Below are 27163 nucleotides of genomic sequence, written 5' to 3'. Positions count from 1 at the left end.
GAAGCTGGCGCACCCATCTTTAGCGAACCTAAACCTCTTCGCTTTCAAGAAACGTCATTTGGCATCTGTTATATATTCCCACAAGGAACGGGCGATGCCTCACGAAGACGACTAAAGTTTTAGTGTATAGTGCCGAAAGAAATCACTGGATAAATGTCTAATCTTTTTGCTATAGTTATATTGCTTAGAGGCGGAAGGAAGACGTTAGCGATAACTTTCCGCACCGAAAGGGACAGTTCGTTCACTATTTATTTTGTTTTCATTATTTTAGCGTCCGTCAGAATTTCATTCAAGTAATTTTCATCAATCAGCGCATTAGCCCATACGGAAGTGAATGGAGAAGCAGGAGGTAAATGCTTCGAACGTTTGCACCTGATCTCGCATGTAAACGTAATCTAATCTACCAAAGAATCAATCAAGATAGTCACATTACCTTTCTAAAAATTGTTGTTTTTGTGCGAAAACATAACTTTCAGACAACAATGTCATTGAAGGCACCGAACAATTTTCTGGCAGTTCAATCTGCACGCAATGAATGCCGTCATGCACGTAGCATAAGTTGCGGGGGTAATCTCGAAGGTCCCCGCCCTATCATTGGCGTTAGCAGTATTTCAGATATATATATATATATATATATATATATATATATATATATATATATATATATATATATGTATATATATATATATATATATATATATATATATATATATATATATATATATATATATATATATATATATATATATATATATATATATATGTGCGCGTGTGTGCGTGTGCGTGTGTGTGTGTGTGTGTGTGTGTGCGCGCGCGCGTGCGTGCGTGCGTGCGTGCGTGCTATTTCTGACAACTTGAAATTACCTATTTCTCATGTATTTCTTATGTTGCATGTACCACTCTACCACGACCCCTGTCATTGGAGTTAACAGTATTTCAAATAAATAATCTGGAAGGTGGCCTCAATCCAACAATGGTATTCAAACTTGTAGAGGCAATACGAAGGTGAAGAGAACGAACTCGGTGGCATGCGTCATCAGCCCATTTCGAATGGCATGTTCGTGACACCTTGGCTTCCTTCATCCCCGTCATCACAGCACGGATAGCGAATTGCGAAGATGTATAATCAGTGGGGTCCTTTCAGCAAATTGCAATAACATTGGCTAAACGACGCTTTCTTTCGCCATGGAATGCAATTTCAATTAAGCTTTCGTTTTCAACGGTTCACTCTCACGCTGATCATTGGCTCCGAGATCAGGTGGCACGTGCGTTTCGTGGCACGAAATCTCGGAGGCCATATGCTGGCTTCAGTATTTCAAGTTCTTGTCGAAAGTTGGGGAGGAAATTCTAAAGAAAGATAGGTATGACAAAAAGAGCTTGGTGGCACAACCCACCACGCCGCTTCACAGGGACGCTCGTAGCATCCATCCATCCAGCATCCATATGTTGGCGACAACCTCAACAGTCAGTTCAAGCTCCCTCCACACAGATGCGCTGTATCTGCCATCTATGCCACCGTTCTCCAAACCGGATGGTACTCGAGACACGTCGATAATTAAAGAAATTTGTCTCAACCACGACGTCACGGAAATGGTGAACGTAATTGGCTGGCGCATTTATGCAAATTCTTCGTAAGTTGAACAGCGGCCCCTGCATTCTTGGGTTACCACCGACTACAGACAATACCAATTGAACAGTAAAAATGGATGAAATAGCGCGGAACTGAAGGCCTGCCTTTTCACCTCCGTTGAAATCAAGGATTTGGCTACAGTGAATAAGTCAATACACGTGGCATTTAGAGGTGCCACGCGTATTTAGAGGTTGTCTTCTCTCACGTCCGTGTCGTTTTTTAGTGTCGCGCAACATCATTTAAGTAATGGATTACCAACTTGCCCGGAATGCTACTCTCACCAATAATGGGTTTTTAAGCCATCATACTCTTGCAATGTTCTTTCCTTAATATTTCCCCATTGTCATAAGCACACTTGTCCTATCTGGTGTGGATCCATGCCTGTATTAGTTTCTATGGAATCATACGTTTGTTGTGTGTCCTTTTATGTACTCTCTCTCTCTCTCTCTCTCTCTCTCTGTCTCTCTCTCTCTCTGGGACGCTAGCTCTTTGAGTAATAAGAAAAAAATGTCGGAGAAAGAACGTCTTATGCTAGGCGTTCTCTCCCAAACGAGCATACATTCTTGCTAGGCTACATCTGTACTCATGACATTTCTTGTTTCCCTGTCTTCTTCGCATATCGAGAGTTTTAGAAATTTAGTCCTTTTTGTGCAAAACGCACATCTACGTATTACTGAATTCCTGTGCTGCATTTATTTATTATATGTGATAATAGCAGAATCGTAGTCTCGTAGCGCCGCATATTTTCAGCGCACTAGTAACCTTGCGAATCAATCCCAGGGTTGCTTCGAAATGGTACTACGTAGGCCCGGAAAAAAAAGCGAGTCGGACAGTATTTCTACAACCCCGTGAATAACTCGTTATCCTGTATATATAGAGAAGACAGTATTCGCAGATTATATATATACATTATATATATATATATATATATACATATATATATATATATATATATATATATATATATATATATATATATATATATATATATATATATATATATATATATAATGTATACCGTTATGTAAATATGTTTCAGAATCCGCAAAAAAAATCACATCTCGTCCTATGTCAGTTTCGGCTCATCCTCGTAGTTACAAACGGCGAATAACACAGGTCAAGGCGTTGTCAGTGACGTCACTCGGTTTCAAGAAAAGAACTCATATGTTTGTTCAAAGGTGGCACGTGAGTTACGGACGAGTTCCGGAGGTTCTAATACTCACGGAACAGTCATTACAAGTATGACTAGAGAGGAGCACCTTTTGTTCCCCTGGCAGACGCGATTGTGTGCAGATATCGGAAGAGTAAGGTTTGTTTGGTGTATTCCGTAAACAATGTAATTCTGTCAGTTCCTTTACGCTGGAGTAACTGCTTCTTTGACTGCTATCGAAGAACTCTCCAGCCTCGTACACCTAGATAGAAACCTTTTACACTGCTTTTGTCCAATCAGAGTGAACGTGCTTCCTTATGTGTGGAATGAGAATACTAAATATACAGTTAAATATGCGATCCCGTTCGAGGAGTTGTAAAATTTTATACACCGAGATGAAGGGTTCCGAGGCTGTTTGAACCCCCACCCAAATAAAGTTACTTATTCCCATTCGTGGAGGAGTGAGAACTCTCGTAAAAGGAGTTAAATAGTCAACTAGCACTTAGTGCCACAAAAGGAGTCGCTAATACTCCCTTTTTAATTATTCTTCGTGCTGATGTAAAATGTGTCTATTTTAAATTGCTAAATGGTGCCACTTACCTTTCACATTATTACTCTTGTTTATGTTTGTTTGTTCTGTTGTTTTTTCTCGTTGCCGACACCTCCCGAAACAAGTAAAATCGGGCTTTGTCTGCGTACATAGATAGCGTGACCGAAAAGAAAAACATTTCCCTTGTCCCCGCGTTGCTGCTAAAACACTTGTATACTTGTTCTACCTGCAGTTACACTGTCCTCTTCAGATTTAGAAATAAATGATACATTCCATGGAAGATACCTTGGTCTCATCTGTAGTTTGAAAACTGCCACCCGAGTACAACAAAGCCTTGCTAAAAGTTGTGTCCCCGGTTCTGAGTGATCTTTCCAGCAACTGTACCTTGTTACCATCCTGACTTTTTTACAGCCATACTGCGGTCTTAAGATCAAGCAGGTGGGAATAACAAGGTAGGACAAGGTAGAGGGGAATAACAAGATAGGACTAACAGATTAACAGATAGGACTAACAAGATATATAAAGGACGCGACACCATATTCAAAGGGTGGACACAGCACGCTCAGATGCGGTGACCGTATCTGAAAAGAAGAAACTGGCAGGCAAGGCATTCCACTTCTGGACTGCGTATTGAAAAAAAATGAATATTTAAAAATGTTTGTGCCAGACGAATAAAGGAGTAAGTTGCGACAATGACATATGGTGACGAAATGTGTGTACCGCAGCCGGCTGAATATATTTCCGCGTGTCAAGGCGCAATGACCCTCCACACAGGTTCTACAGCAATTTCAAGCTTGCGATTTTACTTCGATGCTCCAGTTTGGGAATGTTGGTCACGCGCACAAGTGCGGATGGTTTTATTCATATGAGTAACGGAAGTCCGTCTCACGCAGACCAGACTTCTGTTAACTCATGCACGGCGAAACATCTAAATTTCTTCAAGTTATCCAATATAATCAAACAGTATATGCAAGAAACTTGCCCCCGAATTAAACATCTATGAATAAATGTGTTGTCATATTGGTTTCTTGCCATGCTTCTAAGAGGGTTTTTCTTTATTTGGCGCGGATGTCATTACCGTCTCGCTCAAGGTATGGATACCTTAACGATTTCATGGCAGTAGAGCAGCCAACAACCGTGGGCTTTCGCACGTAGTGGCTCCCCAAGTGCGGAACAAAAAAAAACTAGGAGGGAGCGTCACGTGACAATCCTGAAATATTGTAGAAAAAAATATAAACGAAAGACGCGTGAGAAATAGGCTCTCACCGCGTAATAAGCAAACGGTAATTTCTAGCATCCAAGCACGTGGAAACTACCGGAGAGAGTAGACTGGGTGGCAAGGGCCGATTGTGACGAAGGCGGCATTAACAGCTACCACGAACCATGGCCTCCGAGATCCACCACGACGCGCGCAGGGGTGAATCTCGGAGGCCATGCACGAACCAAACAATGTGTTGAAAGGACTGACAAGCATGGCGGTCCTACTTCCCAAGAGTCGACACGAAAATGCGCCTCGTCGGAAAGAAGGGAAGAGTCAAATTAGGTTGGCTTGCTGAGGCTAGCTGCTCGACGTTATACTGTCTTAGAGTAGTTTCTTTACTTATTCCATGCTAACGAGGAAAGCCTGAACTGAACGTCACTTGTCCTCGCTCATCAGTCGAGAACTAGAGCATTCAGCGTGGCATGGCTGGAAGGTTGGGGGAAAAAAGAAGGTCAGTTTTCAAACAACATTCTTTAATGTCGCCAACAAAGAACAGAGTCCCCATGCTCAAACAAAAAGTCCTCAAGCCAAGAAAAAAATCAAGCACGTTTCCCGCTTGCGACGATAAAAAAGTCTGTGTCGCTCTCACAGGCCCAAAGGACGCTCACGGGATGCGGAGATGAGCAACTTCCAACAGAAGGCGATGAGGCAGTCACGTGTCCAACACAGTTGGTTCACTGAAGTGGCAGTCACTGCGAAGTCTTCAGGTCGAAGTGGCAACGACGGCCCTCAGCTTCCTACAACGCTGCATTACTGTCTTGTCGTCTGAATGCCTTCAGCGAAGTACGGCTCACGTCAAACATTTAATGCCACTGCACGCGGAATTGTAACCATGGCTGTTTGGTATTGCTGTCCTTTCAGTAGCAGCGCGGGCTCCATTAAAGCTTAAAAACACCTTCTACGTGCGTAGTCTTCAAGGGACACTGAAGATGTATTTAGGTAAGTGAATTAGGTAAGTTATACTTTTGCAACAGCAAAACGGCCAATGTGATCGTGATAGTGTGGCTAGGTAAGCCATAAAAATACGCTAGAACAAAAACCGGTTGGTGACGCCGCCTGAAAGTCGCCCCACGCGCTCCCTAGGACATCATATATTTTGACAGCGTCCACTGTGGTTGAGATTACAGTTTATGGTTGAATTATTACTTCATTGTATTCTAACAGATCCAAAGTATCGACCAAGCAACTTTAAATATCCTTTTCTGTCTAAAAAACAACTCTAATAAGTTCAAACACTTTGAAATCCGCGACGTCACACTGATGGACCAGCGCTCAAATTCCGGTGCGAAATAAAACAAAAAAGGAGGTGCTCATCTTACTACGTTCACATTTTCTTCGCCAGGTGAAAGAAAATAAGGAGTTTTCAAGGAACATTTTCCGAGTCTAAAGTTATTTAAGTGTGCCCTTGGGTGTCCCTTTAGAGCGACGAGCAGACTGGTCCTCAGTCTTTCAACGCAAGGTGTACGCCAGTCACCGCCGCTTGTAGAAGGGCCAAGGAAGCGGCTCGTTGAATCCTTGAACGAGCGCAACCATGGGTTCATGGAGCATCACTGTGGCGTCGTAACCAACGACGAAATCCAGGTGCATAAACGTATCCTGTGGAATCTCGTAGTCAAAGACGATGGCGTCGCCTATTCGACTTCTCAGGCTTTGCACGTCGTTCGGATCGGCGAAACGGTCCGCGGCGCCGGTGAAGAGAGCGATGGGTGCGAAGACGTGTTCCAGAGGGTACTCGTAGGGTTCAGGCTGGGTATAAGGGTAAGGAACGTTGTAGGGGCCACGTGTTCAGTTAGCCGTGTACACGGGGAAGTGACGCAGTGGCACGAGATTGGCGAGTTTTCGCTTGTCTGTTTATATAACATATTTCAGAAACCACCGGGTTAACAGAGACGTATAAGCGAGTAACAACGCAGTTAGTGGCGCCTTGCGACGCTTTCGCCAACTACAAAGCGTTGGAAGCATTTTTTGCTTTACGTAGGGGTTCTCACTGAAGGAGGATATCAAAATAAGATGCATGTTAAAGATTAGGTCCATAACCACGCTATAACCAGAATCAAAGTTGAATACGGTAGTTCAGTGCCATAATAGCTTTGTATCATCTTTAATTAAACTCTGCGTCACAGGATGGCGCCACAAAGGCACGGCGCTCACATCTACGCCGCCACTAACCCGATATTCTGTAAATGGTATTAGTAGAGACTTTTAGCGTGTCCGCTATTCCGGCGAACCGGGGCGGTTTGGGCGGATTACCGGATGGTCGGAACGTTTTTCACAGCGGCGTAATTGTGTTCACAATTACGCCGCTGTCGAAAACTTACACCCCACCTAAGAAGAATGTAGTAATTGGCTCTGTGTTTAGGTTTTTGAGCTTTGCACCACCAGCTGGCGCCACCAATCTCGCCGCTCACGTTTACGCCCCGACCATCCGGTAACCCGCCCAAACCGCCCCGGTTTGCTGGAATAGCGGACACGCTAAAAGTCTCTAATATGTGGATGGGGAAAAATGCTCAATTAGCGCTTTAACGGGTATATTTCTGTGCGCACTGTGAATCCGATTCCTTCGCTACATTTAAAAACAAAATGCTTTCAATATTTATTTGCAAAATTAAAAATTTTGAAAGAGCATTCTCGCTAACATTCTGGTAGTGCGTACGTTTCGTACTTCTCGGTACAACAACACTTACTGAAAAAAAATATACATATATTCTACATTAGGGCGACAAATGAATGCAATGGACTGGGATATTTTTTCTTGGCTAAAAGCCCACTCCACTCGTCGCACGAGAACGTAACTCGTTCATTGCGCTGCATTTTGCAATGAATCGGCACTCTGCAAACTGTCACGCAAGTTGCTTGTTTAAGCGGCACATAAGCACAGCGTAAGCCTTGGAAGGTGTGCCGCATTCATAGGTTCCTTTCGAGCTGCAGTTCCACCACATTCTGTAAAGTGCCTCCCTTTGCTTCCACCAGGTGCCTATGGTCACATCTGATTACTGGATGCGGGAGATATGTAGCGTAACGTTACTTTTAGTAGGGCGATCCCGTATGTTCCACATTCATAATTTCATATAATCATATTCGATCCCATGTGAACCTGAACTGACATATGGGAATATGGTAAAAGGCATATGGGTATTTTTCACAGGCAATGCTTATAAAACAGACTGCACGGCTACCAGTGCTTTACTTATTGTATATGGAACTTAGGTAACTGCTAGATTAAGTAAATATCAGGAGCACATATGTTATTACGATTCCATGCAGACATAGTTTTGTGAGAAAGTACTGTTTAGTATCACTATTACCTATAGTATGATGTTATCGGAACTGAAAACTGCCAAAACTGCATGCATCAACAAGGAACGTTGTTCTTCTTATAAACGGTATTAACGCTGCATTATGTGTCGGTAGCCCTAATGTGGGGCTAAGAAGTTACTATATGGCTTACAATATTAAATATCTGCCAAAACACACATGCATGATATGGTCCCGTGGGTTAGCATATAAGTTAACTCACCTGGTTGTATCGTATCAAATTTTCTTCGAAACCGTAGTTGTACATAATAAAATTCTGCGCTCTGTACATCTGAAAAAGTAAGTGAACATCCGGTAGATAAGCACAATGTCTGCGCTAACCGTGCTGCCCGCCCCCTTCACCGCCGCTTGTAAAATGCGGAGTTAAAACCAAGGAAAACGCGACAATGCGAACGTGTTCTCGGCAGCACCCATTTGCTTACAGCACTATACAGATCTTGCAGTCCCGAGTACTATTTTAATAAAGTAAGAGTGCTGTTTCTTTCCTGCACTCACTTGCGTGGAATGCGTATTTATGCTAAAAAATAAACGTTTCGCGTAACTTAAGCACACGCACGCGCATATTCTTTTTTTATTTTTTTCATGGCACAGCTGCCTTGTAACTCTGTAAGCAACTACAAAGGAAAAAAAACGCCTTCAGATGAGGTGCCTATTATCCCCAGTCTCTTGTGGCCTGCTACGCATGCTCTTTTTCTTTTTTTTTTACGTGCTATATTTAGCGGGGTCTTCCACAATGCTAAGCATGTAGCTTCGAGGCTTCAGCTTGTCAGCGGTCAGTGACTCCAGTCAGACGGCAGATATCGGTGCCATTATGGCCGTTGTCAGTGTTGTCGAGTTCCGCTATTTTGGCGTTTTTGAGCCAATCAGAGCTAACAAGATGGCGATTTTGACATTACGGAGGAATTTGACAGTGCCCAGGGTATGACACCCTCGGATTCAATCACTAAAGAACATGTGAAATATTTCATCGACTGCAAAGTTCTTTTTCTCCCGAGAACTCATAGCGGCTTTCCCTAAGTAGCTTTCTATTGCACACAGAAAGATGACAAATATCGATTTGTATGCTGCTTTTCTTGCATACACAGTGAGGATCTCTTTAGACAGCCATAGAGGAGGTCTTCCTTTAATAAGTACTTTCGGTGTCTTGCCCATCTTATTTAGATTTCAGATAGGAAGAATCACAGAAAGCTCTAGCCATTTCGAAACTCGTACATCTGTTAGTTAATATAACCATATCGAGAACAATTCTCACCTGCGTGTAATGAATTATGTTACGTATTGACGTTCCTGCTGGCATGTGGGCAAGGTACACTGGTATCCGTGTCTGGAAAAAAAGTGTCACTGTGAGCCAGCAGAATTATCTGGAACCAATCTGACAGCATGTGTAAATAGTCTACGCTGAAGGAGTAATTGTTTTAAACTTTTTAATGTTCGTTTTTCTTCTCATACTGTTTTCTGCCTATTTAATCAGTCAATGAGTTGATTAATCTATCAACTGAGCAGAATTAATTTTTGTAGAGGGCCTAAAAGAAATATTTTCACCTGGTTGCGTTGGTAAATTCTCGAAACTATCTGCACAATTTACATGAGGCTTCGTTTAAGCAAAATACCACACACTAGCGCTTCACAGCCACTCATCACGCCATCGACACAACCACATATTCCACCTAAGAGATAGAGAGAGAGAGAGAGAGAGAGAGTAGAGAGACGTATTCCAGCTCATGAAACACGCCAGCCATGAGCCTTACACGCTTTTCAATATAACGACTAGGTGCCACATCGCAAAAACTGACTCAAAGAAGTAAGGGAAGTCCACAGAGTAGACCGGTAAATCGACTTCTAAATTTATAAGCGGCCTTAGCGAGGCCGTCGACTTACCTTGTTCAACTGTTCTCGGCTTGCCCCCACGGCAACGTTGACTGGCAGGAAACAGGCTCCACGGAAAACATTGTTGCAGAACTGAGTGATCAGGAACTGTGTCGTGGGAGTGGACGTCAGGAGGCCTCCCTTGGTGAAGTGGTGGAAAACCGACTGCGCAATTTGTTACGCTTTAAGAATGACTGTTTGTGAGCGCCGATTGTTGCGGTTCGTGACAAAGAAATACACGTGCACAAAGCACAAGTTGGCTGTCGTTGTACAAGTAGGCAAATACTGCGTAGCTTAAAGATTTCTGTATTTAGGTTGTTTTATTTTTATATATGTACTTTATTCTGAAATACCTATCTGGTAGCAGTCGCAAATTAGATGAAAACAACATACAAATAATTCTTTATAACACTCATTTCAAGCGGTATCAAGCATTCTTAGCAAACCTTTGACTACTTTGTGATTTCACACTTCAGTGGTATGAATGCGTTTTTTTTTTTTCATTTGAAATATTCTAGGGCAATATTGACAAACTTGAATGTTTCACGATTCCTAAAGATTCTGCAGCCCACAATGCTTCCTAAAGGTTTGGCGGTTTCCATTTGTAGGGCTTCGTTATCACCACATTGTTTTATTCCTAACACAAGCTGGGTAAACGAATAAAAATTTCGCTGCAATACTCTGTCACAACATCGTCATGAAATTTATTTATTTATTTATTTGGTACATACTGATAGCCTTAACGAAGGCTGTGGCAGGAAAGGGTACATTCATAAAAGGGAAAATACATCATTCACACAGGGTTCAACGAAAATCGTTTACAAGATGCCTTGGCTTTGGTTTAAAAACAAGCTTATTCATACACACGTACAGCGATCCCATACAGACCGTTGAAATCCGTGTAAGCGAATCTTTCGCGTCCACTCCGCCAACCATGGCCAACCGAGCACGAGTGCATGACGGCATCTTCGGCACGCGCGCTGTCTGCAGTGTGCAGCCATGGCCTGATGACGTCATCCGTGGTCTGATGACATCATCCATTGCGCCAAACAATCGAAATCGCGCCTCGCCTTCCTCTCACCCCATAACGCCACTGCTTGTGTCCACCGAAACATGGTGTCCAAAACCTGAGGTTGCTTTCAGCTTCCGCAATCGCTTCTACCGCATCCATCCAGCAAAAGCGTGGCCTCTGAGATCTGTATTTGACACCTCCGACGGGTGTATTTGGACACCACCTACTGGCGAGCGCTACTACCTCCCTAAGTTAACACATACTCAGACGAAGTAAACAAGACAAATGACAGGACGATACAGGAAAGGTTGACAGTGGAGCTCGCCCTGTCTCCTTCTTATGAGTGCGTGTTGCGTCACTCTCCTCATAATTACTACCGCTCCGTAAACCTTGCTCTCACCGGTACTTCCCCTGTTCCGATCCTCTTCGCGCGTCACCAACGATACACACAGTCTGTCAACACATTCCATCCGCCACAACTGACCACGCTATCAAAAACCATCGGACGCCACCGAAAAAAAAGACCTTCGTTGAAGAAATGGCACGATTACTCACGGCAATGAGCTCGGCGACGGGACCCAGAAGAGTGAGCGGCGTCTCGATGTGAGAGATGTTTCCCACCGGTGCGTAGCCTGCCACGAGATTTACCTATCAGAAACCAGCAGAACACAGGCGGTTTCTTAAGAGCAGCACATAGTTCCCTGCTAGTGTTAAAGAATTATACTTCAGTGTCTGAGAGTTTTCTTATTTTTGTACTTTGCATCATAGTATACTTACTGTTTCCACAGTCTGAATTACTTGATTCATTTGCACTGAAATTGCTGTATCTTCTCGCCTTCGCCGTACATGAGAATGAAATCCCAATTCTTCATTATTACTGAAAAGGATATTCTGCGTTGTACTTGCAAATTTAGCTAGCTGTAAAGAGCATCGCTGACGGGGATCGTTCAGTGTTGTCTTAGTCAATATTTATATTTTTCACATACGTATTTTATGGATAAGGCTAGTGCACCTGTCGTCGTCGTTGTTGTTGTCGTTGTTGTCGTCGTCGTCGTCGTCGTCGTCGTCGTCGTCGTCGTCGTCGTCGTCGTCGTTGTTGTTGTTGTTGTTGTTGTTGTTGTTGTTGTTGTTGTTGTTGTTGTTGTTGTTGTTGTTGTTGTTGTTGTTGTTGTTGTTGTTCACGAAATGTATAAAAGCCTTCATCTCCACTTCAATTTATTTGTGGCATGTCATGGCGTACAACCCGAAGGCACTCGGCGCACTTTCTGTGCGCTTCTTTCCTTTCTGTTTGTGTTATTATTGTCGTGTTCTTACGTATGTGTTTCGCGAGACATGGTCCTCTTGAAACGTTTCTTGTATGTTGAAAATGCGCTTCAAGTATGTTGTACTTTACCCGCAGAGTCAAGTTTGTTACAAATGAGCTGACACTGACAAAAGTGCTTATTCACTGGTCTGAAACTGTGAGAAACTTGTGCTGATGCCCTGATGATTGAGGGACATTGAACCAGATCCAAGAGCGCTGTTCAAGCAAGCCTTTACGATACGCGTACATCCGCCATGGCTGTACACAGAAATGTCCTAATTTCTTCTGCGTTTGCTGTATAAAACGTACACTAAGTTTTCGCTTTTAGCTTCCGTTTCTATAGGAATTCTATTTTTTACATTGCAGCGTAAGTGGAAAGCTGTCTTCGCAAAACTAGGTAAAATGTAGCTGACGCCAGCACCCAAGGTATCAAAATCTCCTATGAATGTCTCCTTTCGCTGTCAGTTCAGCGAATGCTTCCCACAAATATTTATTTAGAAACTCTACAGTAAACAGCCTAATCGTTATATATTCTCCACAAAATGTGCACAACAGCCTGTGAACTGGACACTGCCCTTTTTCTCGACTAATGTCCACAAACTTTGCGCAAACAACACTGTCTGCAAATCTGTGAAGCGCAAATTCGCCAAAACAGATGACAAAGTGATGGCTTTTCATAATTAAATTATGGTGCTTTACCTGCCAAAACCACTTTGATTATGAGGCACGCCGTAGTGGAGGGCTCCGGAAATTTCGACCAGCTGGGGTTCTTTAATGTGCACCTAAACCTAAGTACACGGAAGTTTTCGCATGTCGGCCCCATCGAAACGCGGCCGCCAAGGCCGGGATTCGATCCCGCGACCTTGTGCTCAGCAGCCCAACACCATAGCCACTGAAAAATCACGGCGGGTAATTGATGGCTTTGTCTATAGAACTAAACAGCCTTTATTCGGTAATAAGGTTGCGATAATAATTAAAAGCCATTTATAAAGAGCATGTCGACGCTCTACAGACTCTACGCTCTAAGGACGGTGTGGACAGAGTCACATACCTTGGCGTTATATTCGGGTCTCGTCGAAAGAAGCACCAGCGTTTCTGTGAAACCTTGAGACCACGCAACGATGCTGATGTTCATAAACCCTGTGACGTGGGTGACGTAGTCAATCGTTGCCGCCAAGTCGTAGCGACCGATCTCGTCAAAGCTGCGAAGACCAACAAAAACAGCACCATCAAAATATTTTTTAAAAAAGCCATTTTCAACAATTTTTAGTTCATTTGTATACTTCGATGCTATAAACAACTTGTGCTGCATTCACTGAATTTAAGAAATGCAGCAGAACAGCATTCGAACAGCGAAATAGCGCACGCGAATATGTTTAGACCTCCGGTAAAGTTAGCTGACATACCCTGTGGATAGAATGCTCTAGCCTGCGGAGTTGTTGCCTCGAACTTTTTCTCAACTCTAGCGTCCACAGCCTTTACCCAAACCACCTGTCAGAAATTCTGTAAACGAGAATAGGCCAAAGGACACTGACTAACTATTTCAATATGTAGTGTTTACACATACACACGTTTGGGTAGCTTTGGAAATAACATTACCAAGTGGGTTAGCGTTCGCAACAAAGCAACTTTATCGTTATATCGTATAACAATCAATTACCAACATGCTCAAACGCTTCTAAAGCAGCTTCGCTTACCCAAAAACCAAGATTCGCTGGTAGTACGCTTGCGTTCTTTTGTACGCCTAATCGGTAAGCCTCCTGGAACTATGGGTCCCCTATTTGTTAAACTCCCTGTTTTGCGCTCTTTGTGTACTTTTGTGCCATTCTTGCACCCTTTTGCACGCCCAGCGAATTGCGTCCGCTAGCTTCGGGTGCCATAATTCTCAAAGTCCCTCTTCTTAGTCAGAAGGTCACGTGCACAAGGAAATCGATCTTCTGAAAGAAATCGTCAGAGAGTGGCGTAAAAGCACTTTTATCACATCGCGTGCTGGACCAGCAGTGATTGAGCCCCTCTTGCAGGACTTCCTTCACATATGCGTCAGGCCATTGGATGCACCCTGCCGTTAGGGCCTGCAGAAAAGCCACGCTACGTGCTTTGACCTCGGGTACGTGTTGCGCTCTGTGACAGCGTGTCGCCATCCATGCCGGTGCCGTAGAGGTTTGCAAGGTCACTAATTTCTAAAGATTTGCATGCGCCTAATTCCCTTGCGGGAAACGAAACACAATTTTAAATGGTTGGACAGCAGTTCGCCCTTCGTGCAGTGTCAGTTTACAAAGCACGCGCCATAAATAACATGCCCGCCGGTGAGACAAAAGAAGCTGAAACTGACAGAAGTCAGTTGCAGTCAGTTTCACATAAACGCGTTTGGAAATCTTACGCATTAAATGTTAAACGTCCCTTTCTGGCGGCTTATAAGCGAAAACACTAAGTGGCTATAGGTCTCGAGTCCTCATGCGGCTTCACTACAAGCAAAAAAAATAATAACAAGGAAGTATATCACAATTGGGGACATCACTGACTACAATGCAAAATATATGAAATGAACTGGTGTGATATTCAAGTCAATAGTGCAGTAACAATAGGCTGAAAAACACAAAACTAAGTACAAAACCATTTTTTTTTATTAATGGGCCGTAAGACTATTCGCGTGGCGCTTTCTCTTGCGGGGTTTCATTCAGGCTTAGAAAGAAACTTTTATGTAGTAGGTATTAATTAGCCACAGAAAGCTTGTTCAGGTCGGCCGGCAATTTTGTCATTCGCGCTTTTATTCTGAGCGTAATATTTGAGAAGCTCAATAATTATTAATAAGAATTTATGTAATTAGGTTAATTAGGTGAAATGTACACAATAGTCTGCCTTGCTCCAAGCGACGGCAAACAACATTGCCTTGGTTCCGTCTAGTTAGGTGGGACTTGCTTGTTCTTGAGTTTTGGCACAAGTTACAAGGGACACATGGTATATACGTCACAAGAATGCGCGACCCCACAAACGTTTCTCCGGTAGTTTGCGTTGTCACGCCTCATTTACTTTCGAACAGAACTTGTAGCAAGAGGGAAGACATTCCCTAACTTGTTTCATAACGCCCGCACGGGCACTTCGTTATTACCTCCATTCCCAAAATTCCGGGTCCTTCGTGGTGAGCGTCTTGTGGTAGTTGGAGTACGGCGTTCCCCTGCTGTTGATAAGCCAAACGTCGAATCCTCTGTCCGCTAGAAGAAAGCCTGCGCATGTAAAGGACATCTGAAAGCATTTAGAATGTTTTTTTTTTTTAGTAAAGGAATACTGACAAGAAAATTTTTTGCACCACTTTTCTCGTTTTCTGAGGTAGCAGTAGACTCAATTATGACGCTACGATGTCTCAATTACTCCACGGCGTGCCAAATAATTGATTACAGCACTTTGCCTGCGGCCCGACGAGAGCTCGCGCCAAGTGCAACGCGACTAGCCTCGACCGAAAGTGTATGTGACGGTCACGTGACGTACAACATTTGTAAGGTCATTCAACCTCTGTTCGGCGTCAGTGAGAGACCAAGTCTTCGTGGGAGAACAGGGGGTGGGAGCTGCTACGCACCACATGGCACGAACAGCCAAAATTTCTAGTAGTGAGGAATTAAGGCAGTTAGCAGCACAAATGCGTTGTTTCTGCGGTACATACTCGCACTGATATTGCCTTCTTCCCTCCCTCTCTTTTCTTTATTTTCATCCCCTGAACCTATTTCCCTCGTGTAGGGCAACAAACCGGACGTGCGTCTGATTGACCTCCATACTTTTCCTTCCTTTCCTTTTTTTGCTCCTCCTTGATGTAGTTTGCGCAATCTGGAATACATCGCTTTAGGCCACGGACCATCCTTTCCGAAACAAATTGATCCGGTCAATGGCCGAGATTGCTCTGAGATACGCAGACCACAGAGTGACGAAGATAGCGAAGATTAAAGCCACCGCTTTAATCTTAGATTTAATCTTCGAAGATTAAAGCCACTTTTTGTCTGTACTCCTCCACTCCAGCCTGAACCTTATTTTTACGAGCCATATGTTCCCCATGCAGCGAGGTATGAGCTATACACTTTTGAACAAATAGTTCATCTCTTTCCCCGGTTTTCGTAAAAGAAGTGTGCATGAGAAGTCATGCATCAGAAGAACACGCGCGGCCGATGTGCCACGTAGAAGCAACGTTGCTTCTGGTGACGTTGCGTAGAAGGCTAGGCAGACAGTCCTGCATCGAAAAGACAGAAATGGTTATCGAAAAGACAGAAACCGAGCAGAAACTATCGAAGATGATTGTCAATCAATGTAAGTGAATGGCCAACCGCTTCTAAACAGCTATTCGCATTATCATAGCAATAGTGCGATTTAAGGCGTGTATTGGTTGCAGCGAAGACATTAGGGCAGCGTGCACTGTTTCGCTGTGCAATCACGCAGCGCACAGAGCCGTTCTAGCCAATCTGTAGCGGCCGCATAAGGCGATTCCTTTGTTGTCGCCCAGATGGCGCGAACGCCGGCATGGAAATAAAAGGGGCTTTACATGGAGAGGCGACTGCTCTCCTCCTCTTCCTCAGCCGCCACAGGTTGAGTGTTGCGTATAGGCAGAAGACGAATGATGTCCTTCCCGAGCGCTCCACCACAGTACCTAAAGTTTTTCAGATGCGCTCGCCCACTATTGTAGCTCTTCGAGGCGTGCGTCTCGAAGAGCTACGATAGTGGGCGTTCGGCGACGAACTGGCCCTGTAACGCTGTGGCGCGCGACCGTGCGTCACTTGCACCGGCACATTTGTACAGGCGGTGAGAGTCCGGCCACTACCCACGTCTGAACTCAGAAATGGGCGAAAGAGCCCAAGAAAGGTATTCGCATTAAAAAAAGAAAGTAACGCAACTGAGATTATATGGCCCAAACAAGCTGTACGGCACAAGCATGAATTCGCGAAGCCTACGTGTAGCAAGCGCGGATGTGCCCAACGTCCCCGATTCGCGAACGATTGGGGCCGCGAAATGATAGGGCATTGAAGAAGTTTGTCAATGCGCTTTGGTTTATCGACACACCTTCCCTGAGGGGACCGGCAATACCTGCGCTCTGGTGAGGCTTGTTGATGACGAAGTCGGCAGCCGAGGAAACGATCCCATGAACCAGCAGCACGGGCGGCCTCTGGTTAGGCGTGTCACCTTCCACGCCGTACGGCATCCTGTCCACTTCGAGGATGTACTCGTCCTCGGTGATCACGTGGTGCACTTGGACCGGATAGCCATTCTTGTGCATCAGACCAGCCTGCACGGAAGAAACTGTCTTGTCACGCTGAACGCGCCGGCTCCCACCGGATCCCCCACTGAAGCTAAGCCGAGACTTCCGGAGCGCTATTCACCTCGACACAGATGCACCCTTGGCTCTAGCAAGTAGTTACTCTATATGCTTCCTATGAGAACATTAGCATAGCTTTCGCGATAAGTCACAGATGTTATATCCAGAACCCATTCACAGATTCCATGGCACTGCTGGCGATGAGCCGGAAACAATTAAGTGGGTGGGACAAAGGCGCAGCTGCTCAACGTGCTAGTATACTCCGACAGGGCGATTGCAATGACGTCGGGGAAAACCGTGCAGGAAAGAAAGATAGTCTGGGAGGGAGCGTTACATGACAATCCTGCTTAGTGATTATACAATACAGAAAGGACGAATCACTGGAAAAGCACCCGAGCATATATGGCAAGCGGTGGTTTCTAGTCGCCCCGCGTGGATTCGCTGACTTCGTCGTCTACATCTCTGCTGACCACTGGGAAGCTGCAACGCATGGCAAATCATGCACGCCATCCGAAGCGAACATCGCCGTCGCAATGGCAACAATGAGGTGTTTTATACAGCTTTTTCGTAAACGCATGCCCTTTGCGGAATACCGCAGGCATAAATTACAGCGGCCTAGTTGATGGGGCATAGTTTTAACCAAAGAGGACACTGCGCTATTATCGCCATAACCAAGTACATGGTGAAAAGTTTCGGCAGTTACGTAATCGTTAATGTGATGCCCCTTTTTTTCTATTTTTTTTAATCTGCAAGAACGCCCATGTAATACGAAAGCGCACCTAACGCGTTGTGGCTCAACAAAAGCGTCACAAGACGTCGCTGCCATCGTTATTGCTGCGGTTAACGTCTCCAGTAACCTGCAAGTAATGCTGCGACGGGGCTGTTTGGCAAAACATCATGTCTAGACGCGCCGCTTAAAGGGCAACAAAGGACCGGTAAGGAACAAGAAGGCAGATAATACGAAGCGTGACACCGATAAGCCCCTATTCACTTAAGGGTAAAACGCATATGCGTAAAGGCTAAAACTCTATGATGTTTCCATGTGAAAGGGGCAAAATTGTCATCCACCTGAATGTAGCACGAAGCTCCAAAGGAAATCCAGGTTTATCAGAAATAACGTTTCGCAGCTGAGGGAAAATTAGTCCTGATCCAGGATGCGGATTTCCTGCGGAATCCTCCACCTTGCGGGATTACGCAGAACTGATTTGCTATGTTCACTGTTTCCGAGGCAGATACCCTAAGGGCTCCAAATGTTGCAATGCAGAAAGCGAGCGGCACGAGCTGGAGAAAGTGGCGGCAACTCCAGCGGCCAGCGGTACGCCGACTTACACAACAAAGTAAGGAACGCGCCACTGGATGTTCCTGCAGGATGGGCGCACTTGGCGAAGGACAGCTGCATTGGCACATAATATCGAACCCGATAAATATGTACGTTGCAATACCGACCCAAACTGCACAGGCATACTGGTATAAGATGCGCACAGAGCGGTCGGCAAAGCAACCGAACAATGGGTGCATCGAAGAAAATTCAATAGCGATTTTGCGGCAAATGCGAGAGAAATGCTTCAGAAGGTACCGAATACAGTATTTCAACCACGTTCGCCACATTGCAAAGTGTTAACTTCAGGACCGCACACGACACAGGTCCTGGCTCTTCGTGGCGCGAAGTAGCACACCAGTGTCGGTTGTCTTATATATATATATATATATATATATATAGTCCCCGACTTCTTTTTTCTTCTTTCTTCTTTTTTTTTAATCTTAAGGTCGTAAGCTCGAATTCACCTTCTCCAGTAAACTACATCTCCAGGCTTGGATTGGCGCCTGACACCGTCAAAAATGCCGAGACCCAGTGAGGCTATACGAATCCAATTAAGAAGACCCACAAAGCTTCAACAACAGGCACTCGCTTACCAGAACAGTAAATGGCCTCCCTAGTGGAGTATTCGCCCACTGCCTCCCAAATGACTCATTTGATCAACCAATGGCCCTCAGCCGCCAGCAGCTGCGGAGCACCTAACCAAGGCGGCGGTCCGACCTGTAACACAGCAGTGGGCGCTAAGAATGTCTGGACCCGGACAGGTCGCCAATAAAAACTGACCCCGGCAACATTTAACACCCGAACTCTCTTGAGTGAAGTTGGCTTAGCAGGACTCTTTAAGGAACTATCAGGCATTGCCTCGAATAGCATTGGCCTTAGTGAAGTTAGAAGAACTGGGGAGGCTTATACAGCACTGACTAATGGCGAGGTCCTCTGCAATGGAGGATTTCCAGATAAGAAGCAGTATGGAGTAGGATGTCTAATCCATAAGGACGTAGCGGGCAACATTGACGAATTCTACAGCATTAATGAGAGGGTAGCAGTAGTCGTAATAAAACTTGATAAGAGGTATAGATTAAAGGTAGTACAAGCTTATGCTTCAACCTCCAGTCATGATGATGATAAAGTAGATCAGCGAAGATGTCAAATTAGTGATGAGAAAAGTTCAAGCTCAGTATACTATAGTAAAGGGCGACTTCAATGCAAAAGTGGAGGAAAAGCATGCTGGTGAACAAGCAATTGGCAACTACGGCATCAGTTCTAGGAACGCTAGAGGAGAGATGCTGGTAGAATTCGCAGAAAGGAATAAGCTGCGAATAATGAACACCTTCTTCGGGGAGCGTAGAAACAAAAATGGACCTGGAAAAGCCCTAATGGTGAAACAAGACATGAAATTGATTTCATACTTTCTGCCGATCCCGGCATAGTGCAGGATGCAGAAGTGTTAGGTAGGGTAAAGTGCAGGGATCATAGGCTAGTGATGGCTAGGATTCACCTCTATTTGAGGCGAGAAAGAGTAATATTGGTCAAGAAGAAATAGGCCAACCTAGACGCAGTAAAGGTAAAAGCAGACCAATTCAGGCTGGTTCTTGCAAACAGATATGCATCCTTAGAACAGTGAGATGACAATGACATAGAGGTAATGAATGAAGCCATAACTAGGCTGGCTTCAAAAGCAGCAATTGAAGTGGGAGGTAAGGCATCAAGTCAGCCAATAGGTAAGCTTTCCCAAGCAACGAAGGACCTAATAAAGAAACGACAAAGAACGAAACTGTCCAACTCAGGAGATCAGATTGAATTCGCGGAAGTGTCAAAACTGTTCAACAAGGAGAAAATAAGGGATATTCCAAATTATAACGTAAGAAAGACTGAAGAAGCAGTAAAAAATGGACGCAGCATGAAATCAGTGAAAACAAAACTTGGCATAGGACAAGGTAAGATGCATGCGCTGAAAGATAAGCAGGGTAATATTATGAGCAATTTCGAAGATATAGTAAAAGCAGTGGAAGGATTTTTTACTGACCTGTACAATACCCAGAGCAGCCACGATACCTACTTTCGAAGTAGTAATGAACAGGTTACAAAGGCTCCTTCTATATCTGGCGATGAAGTTAGAAGGGCCTTGCAAGACATAAAACGAGGAAATGTGGCAGGAGAAGATGGAATAACAGTCAACTTAATCAAAGATGGAGAATATATCATGCTTTAAAAGCTTGCGGCCCTTTATACGAAGTGTCTCACAACTTCAAGAGTCCCAGAGAACTGGAAGAATGCCAACATTATACTAGTCCACAAAAAGGCAGACTTTAAAGAAATTAAGAATTATAGGTCCATTAGCTTACTTCCAGTATTGTGCAAAATATTCACCAATATAATTTTCAATACAATAGCGGCAACACTTCAGTCAACCAGGAGAACAGGCAGGCTTTAGAAAGGAATATTCTACAATGGTTCACATCCATGTCATCACTCAAGTAATCGACGAATCCGCGGAGTACAATCAGCCTCTCTGTATGCCTTTCATAGATTACGAAAAGGCATTTCATTCAATAGAGACACCAGCAGTCATAGAGACACTACGTAGTCAGAGAGTACAGAAGGCTTACGTAAATATCTCGGAAAATATCTACAGAGATTCCACAGCTACTTTAATTCTCCGCAAGAAAAGTAGAAAGATACCTATAAAGAAAGGGAGTCAGGCAAGGAGACACAATCTCTCCAGTGCTATTCACTGCATGCTTGGAAGAAGTATTCAAGCTATTAAACTGGGAAGGCTTAGGAGGAAGGATCAACGGCGAATATCTCAGCAACCTTCGGTTTGCAGATGACATTGTCCTGTTCAGCAACACTAGAGACGAGTTACAATAAATGATTGAGGACCTTAACAGAGAGAGTGTAAAAGTGGGGTGGAACGTTAATGTGCACAAAACAAAGACAATGATCAATAGCCTGGCAAATCAACAAGAGCTCAGGATCGCCATTCAGCCTCTTGTGAAGGAATACGTTTACCTAAGTCAATTACCTACAGGGGACCCTGATCATGAGAAGAAAATTTACAGAAGAATAAAAATGGGTTGGAGCCAATACGGCAGACATTGTCAGATCCTGACTGGAAGCTTACCATTATCATTAAAAAAAAAGGTATTCAATCAGTGCATTCCTTCGGTGGTAACATATGGGGCAGAAACTTGGAGACTGACGAATAAGCTCGAGAACAAGTTAAGGACTCCGCAAGGAGCGATTAAACGAATGTTAGGTGTAACGTTAAGAGACAGGAAGAGAGCGGTGTGGATCAGAGAGCAAACGGGGATGGCCAATATTCTAAATTACATTAAGTGAAAGAAACGGAGTTGGGCAGGCCTTGTAATGCGTAGGTTAAATAACCAGTGGAGCATTATGGTTACACAATGGGTGCCAAGAGAAGGGAAGTGCAGTCTAGGATGGCAGAAGACTAGTGATGAAATTAAGAAATTCGCAGGCGCCAGTTGGCGCAGTACAGAGGTAATAGCTAGGAAATCGCAGAAGAGGCCTTCGTCCTGCAGTATACATAAGATAGTCTGATGATGATGGTGTGCGTGCGTGCGTGCGTGCGTGCGTGCGTGTGTGTACGTGTGTGTGTCTGTGTTTGTGTGTGTGTGCCACGTGACTATTTTACCACACAACACACACTTTTTCCACTTTTACACTCCTAATGCTAACACATTAAACACTGTTGGGTACCAAGCACACTGGGCCGTATTCACGGTGGCGAGACCGCCGAGAGCCGGGTCACGTCTGGATCGACCTTTTGAAAAAGAGAGAAAACAAAGAAGATCGCTTCGAAGAAATTTGGCTTGCAAAGTCTGGCTGCGTGAAGTAATTCCCCCTTCTAGTTTGTTTATTTGCTCCATGACCTTGTGCCTAATGCCGCCTTGCTCAGGCGATCTGTTGTCGTGTCACTCTTTCACTGTTGTGGGAAAGCTTTATATACATGCGCTTTAAGCGCGGCGGCGTGGTATGGTACCGAGAAGCAACAGGTGCATTGGGCCAAGGCTGGCTGCTTAACACAACGATCTCTCCTTAAATACGAGTGTTTGTTTTACGAGTGATACAGTAGCTCTACCGGATGGTGGCTTCCCGCACCACCCTTCGACTTGAAGCGGTCACTTGCCTTAACGAAGACAACAGGAAAATGTTCTAAATTAAAAGAAATCCAAACTGCACTCGTCGCGTACTCCAATTTGCAGGAGCGGAGGCGTGCTTATCAAGCAACTACTTGTCGTAGGAATCCCTCGGCAGAGTTATACTGCATGGCCTCAGAGATCGAGCGGCGCGCCAGCCGTGCTTACAGGTTATTGCAACGTGCTAACTTCTTTTATAGGAATCCTGATATTCAGATATATATGACTGGTGCTTGTAGGCATTCGTCGTTCTGCATATTACCAATAGTCCGTTTTAACAGAGCACATGCGTTGCATAACGCGTGCTCTGTTACCGACAGCAAGAGAGCACGTATAGCGACTCCTTCTGACGCTGTGATCAACGATCACACTCCAGAAATACTAATTTCAGTTACTCTTCTCTAGAAAAAATATTACGGATCTTTGTGGTGTACGATTTGCGGATTTATGCAGATATTACGGATTGTTGCCGTAATATATATATATATATATATATATATATATATATATAGAAGGAGTACAGTTGCTGATTACAATGCATGCATAATAGAATGAAGCATTGAGAATTCAGGATGCGATCGCGCTTGCTGACTTCAGCACTGTATGGAGAGGGATGTATTCTTTACTATTCTTTAAACCAGATTAGTTTGCCCGACCCGGACAAGGATGCATGGTCGTCGCGTGTCTCAGCGTGCTTTGGTTAAACAGGGTACTGCAAGGCGCTGCCACTAGCACTGCGATACCACGGCCGGTCTAGAGCGGAAAGGAGCACGCTATTTTAGGAGTGCGCGTCTCTAGCCCGGCCGTGGCTATACATACGTCTACGTTTCTACGCCTCAACGAGGCCTAGAACTGTGTACGCTGCATGAATGCCCCGTAGCAGTCGCCGCAACAGTGAGGGGCGATAGGCTCCCGGGCTCCATCTCGCTTCTCAATCCTGCCTTGACTGACTACCGCGCACTCGCTTCACCTCCACGCTCCTTACCGTTGCTTGCACGGCCTTGCACGCAACGTGTGGATGGCGCCGCACGCGAGGACTTCCGGGAGACGGCGTGCAGCCCGTACCGTCCCCTCGGCGTGCGCGATGCGCGCGCCGCTTCGCGGTGCTCGGGATCCGTGACGCATTGATGACGCATGGGAGGGTGTATGCGCGAGAGCTTCTTGACACGGTCGCCAGGCGTGAAACGCGACCGCCGGCCGACCCGGCTACTGATAAGCGAGCGCGGGTCATACTTCTTGGCCTTGAAAAGACGCGCGCTGCGCTCCACGGCGCTCACCCGTGAACAGGCGCCACCGCCGCCCGTCGCTTGAGGAATGAAATGTGCCTAGCGCCGCTGCCTTCCAGTAACGTTTTGTCTTTTGATAAGAGTGAGTTCTTAGGCTAGTTGGTACATGGTTATACTAATAGAACACCAGCAAGCTTGAAAAAAAACATAAAAAGACATCGAGAGGCAGACAGAGACAGAGCAACGGGAAGGTGGCCAGCCATCTTGCTGTCGCTTTGTCTATGTCTTCCTCTCGATTTTTGTTTCCCGTTTTCAAGTTTGCTGGTATTCTCTTAGTTCTGTCTCTTACCCAGCTAACCGGCTGACATCATCGAGACTGACGAGAATGGAGTGTACTTTACCGAGTCTTCTATCTCATCGACGCAAGCGATCACGCACTGGCTGCACTTGCCCTTCGCCAGCTCCCCCCCCCCAACCCGTCCCCACTCCTCGCACATGTCCCTTTGTCCTGGCGTCAAGCCGAACGTTCAATGAACTGCATCTCTTCTGTTATTCAATGTATTCAGAAGGCTAAACGCACTACTTTAGGCTCGGCGAAAACCTAAGACAATTCGAAGCTTTAGTTAGTTGTGTTCATTCTTTTGCGGTGCGCATAAGTAAAAGTAAGACAGACAGAGAAACCTCTCGGGGTATGTTGGGTGAGAAACCTGCGATGTGTAAATCGGAAACTTGGTTTTTTTTTTATAATTGATATGAAATGAACGGAGATGTTGGCCCCAATATCGGCGCCAGCTAGTCGATTTGGCAGGAAAGCAAAGCAAAATCACACACAAAAAAGTCACATGCATTGCCAATAGTCATATAGTATTAAGATCTGCAAAATTTAAAGTTCGTTAGAATTACGTATACTCTATAGAATAACATACAATACCACGGTCGTTGAAAAGAAAAGTGCACAATCATTGCATTCTGCTAGTTGTAGCCTATAGAGCAGCAACTTGGATGTTAGCAAAAAGCTCTAGGACAAGTTGAGGACCGCGCAAAGAGCGATGAAACGAAATAAATGTTAGCCGTAACGTTAAGAGACAGGAAGAGAGCGGTGTGTATCAGAGAGCAAAGGGGGATAGCCGATATTCTAATTGACAATAAAAGAAAGAAATCGAGCTGGGCAGGTTAGTGTAATGCGTAGGGTAGATAAGCAATGGACCATTGGGGTTACAAAATGGTTTTCAAGGAGCGGGAAGTGCACTCGAGGACGACAGATAATTAGGTTGGCTAGTGAACTTGGGAAATTTGCAGCTGGAAGTTTGAATCAGCTAGCGCAAGACAGAGGTAATTGTATATCGCAGGGAGAGGCTTTCGTCCTGCAGTGGACATAAGAATATCACGAAGACACTACCAAGGAGATCCGAGGGATGCAAAGGCACGAAAAAGTTTGCAAAAGGGCAGCTGTGCATTGTGAAAACGTCTTGCTATGTTCAAAAGATTTAAAAACACGGACGCATCCGTATGTAAATTTGTATGCATCTAGCTCTACTACAATATTGCTGGCAGAGCTTCTCTCAAGTCTTTCGATCACGCCACAAAGCATTTTCTTCGTCAACGTGGAAATGTATCCACGCGCTCGATTGCGAGTTGAAAGGGTTGACCAACAGACAAAATTTTGACACTGTCAAACCGACAGTTGCGCCAATAGGGGAGGTGTGGCACAAACCGCAGAATGGTGGGGTTTGCGCCGCCGTCGCACGATGATGGCAAGGCGTCGAAGAGGCGCGAGGCGGGTAGGCGGATAGAAAGTGGGAGTGCGATGATGTGAAGGTGTCTGCCTTTCTCGGAGTGGGTGTACGTCGATGATTGTGGTTTTTATCTGCTACGGTGTATGTGAAGTTTGGCCGCTAAGCGACTGACTCTCTCAAAATTGTGGCTTAATGAAAACAAAGAGCAAGCAATAAAAAATAACGTAAGGAAGCAATGAAAAAGCAATATCAAGACAAATCTTAAAGGGAGCTGAGAAACCTGGAAATATAGACGTAATAGTGTGCGTGTGCGGGGGTGGAGTGTGGGGGCGGGGCTGAGTCCTGAAAAGAGATGATGGGGTAGACGTCGCAATGAGCGAAGCTGAGACAGCGTCCGCATCTGTATACTTTAAGGAAACCTGTAAACAACCCGAGTGTCAAAGTCTCGGAGGCGTCGGGTCCTCCCTGTGTTGAAAACGGCTGGATGGACCCGTTACGCAGGCCGACCAACAAAGCACGTGGCGATCCGTGTCGGGAACCATGATCATAAAAATAAGGGCGTGATTTTGTTTAAGGTTCGCATAACTCTCATGCACTCTCGCTCGGTGGCACAGTAATTTGATTCTCCACAGGATGCGTGTGCTTTGGTCGTTTATATATATGGTGCCAGATTGTAGGTGACGAAACAAGGTTACAGCGAAACGCTGTGAAAGAATCGTCACATTCCGGGGTACGAGCTAGATAGGTAAGCCGGGCCTTTCAGGAGCTTTGTGTCTAAGTGGTGCTACGACGGAGCCCAAGCGGCCTCGCAAATTAGGGACGATAACAGAGACCGAGGAAGCTGCGGAGCGCTAGACGGTGGAATCCCTCTTGAAGAAAGGGGCAACAAAGCCAAGGCTTTCCAGATCCAAGGGAAGCTGCTTCTGGAGAAAGGATCCTTCAAAAGCATTCGCCGCCGTAGCACAAAGGTTGCCACCAAGTTGACCTTATTCTTCAGCTTCATGTTTAGAAACTAAACGCCAATCCCCAACATATCAGTGCTGCTTCTGCTTATCAAGAACGATAAATGTTTACACAGCAAGGCACAGAAAGAGCTATTGATTGTTTAGCGAATAAATCGCATCCTAATACAGACAAAGTTTGCCCAACTGCGCAAACTTATAATTATTTTGTATGCTGCTTATTCGCCATATTCTGAAGTGCAAATCAGGCATATTGCAGGGGGGAACATGGTACATATTAGAAGTGATCCACAAAAAAAGAGACGTATAGCAAGCAAACAAAGTAAAGCAAACACAAAACAAATTAGTTAAAAGCAAATCACGTAGCATGGCATCAGA

General features: G+C 44.9%; 1 protein-coding gene across 1 annotated transcript in view; it reads right to left on the bottom strand.

Moving 5' to 3' along the window:
• Window positions 1–5075: 5075 nt before the first annotated feature.
• Window positions 5076–27163, bottom strand: part of LOC142563575 (gastric triacylglycerol lipase-like) — a 47576-nt gene continuing 25488 nt past the window's right edge. Inside the window, exons 2-9 of the mRNA XM_075674156.1 lie at window positions 17152–17350; window positions 15197–15311; window positions 13139–13289; window positions 11340–11432; window positions 9785–9937; window positions 9159–9230; window positions 8109–8177; window positions 5076–6337 (exon numbers count right to left, since the gene is read on the bottom strand). Coding sequence (XP_075530271.1) covers window positions 6062–6337; window positions 8109–8177; window positions 9159–9230; window positions 9785–9937; window positions 11340–11432; window positions 13139–13289; window positions 15197–15311; window positions 17152–17350 — 1128 coding nt within the window. The 3' untranslated portion in view covers window positions 5076–6061. The remainder of the gene's footprint in view (window positions 6338–8108; window positions 8178–9158; window positions 9231–9784; window positions 9938–11339; window positions 11433–13138; window positions 13290–15196; window positions 15312–17151; window positions 17351–27163) is intronic.

Source organism: Dermacentor variabilis, chromosome 11 (genome assembly GCF_050947875.1).
Source record: "Dermacentor variabilis isolate Ectoservices chromosome 11, ASM5094787v1, whole genome shotgun sequence".
NCBI lineage: Eukaryota > Metazoa > Arthropoda > Arachnida > Ixodida > Ixodidae > Dermacentor > Dermacentor variabilis.
The sequence above is the reverse complement of the archived record's forward strand: the minus strand, read 5'-3'. Positions and strand labels throughout refer to the sequence as shown.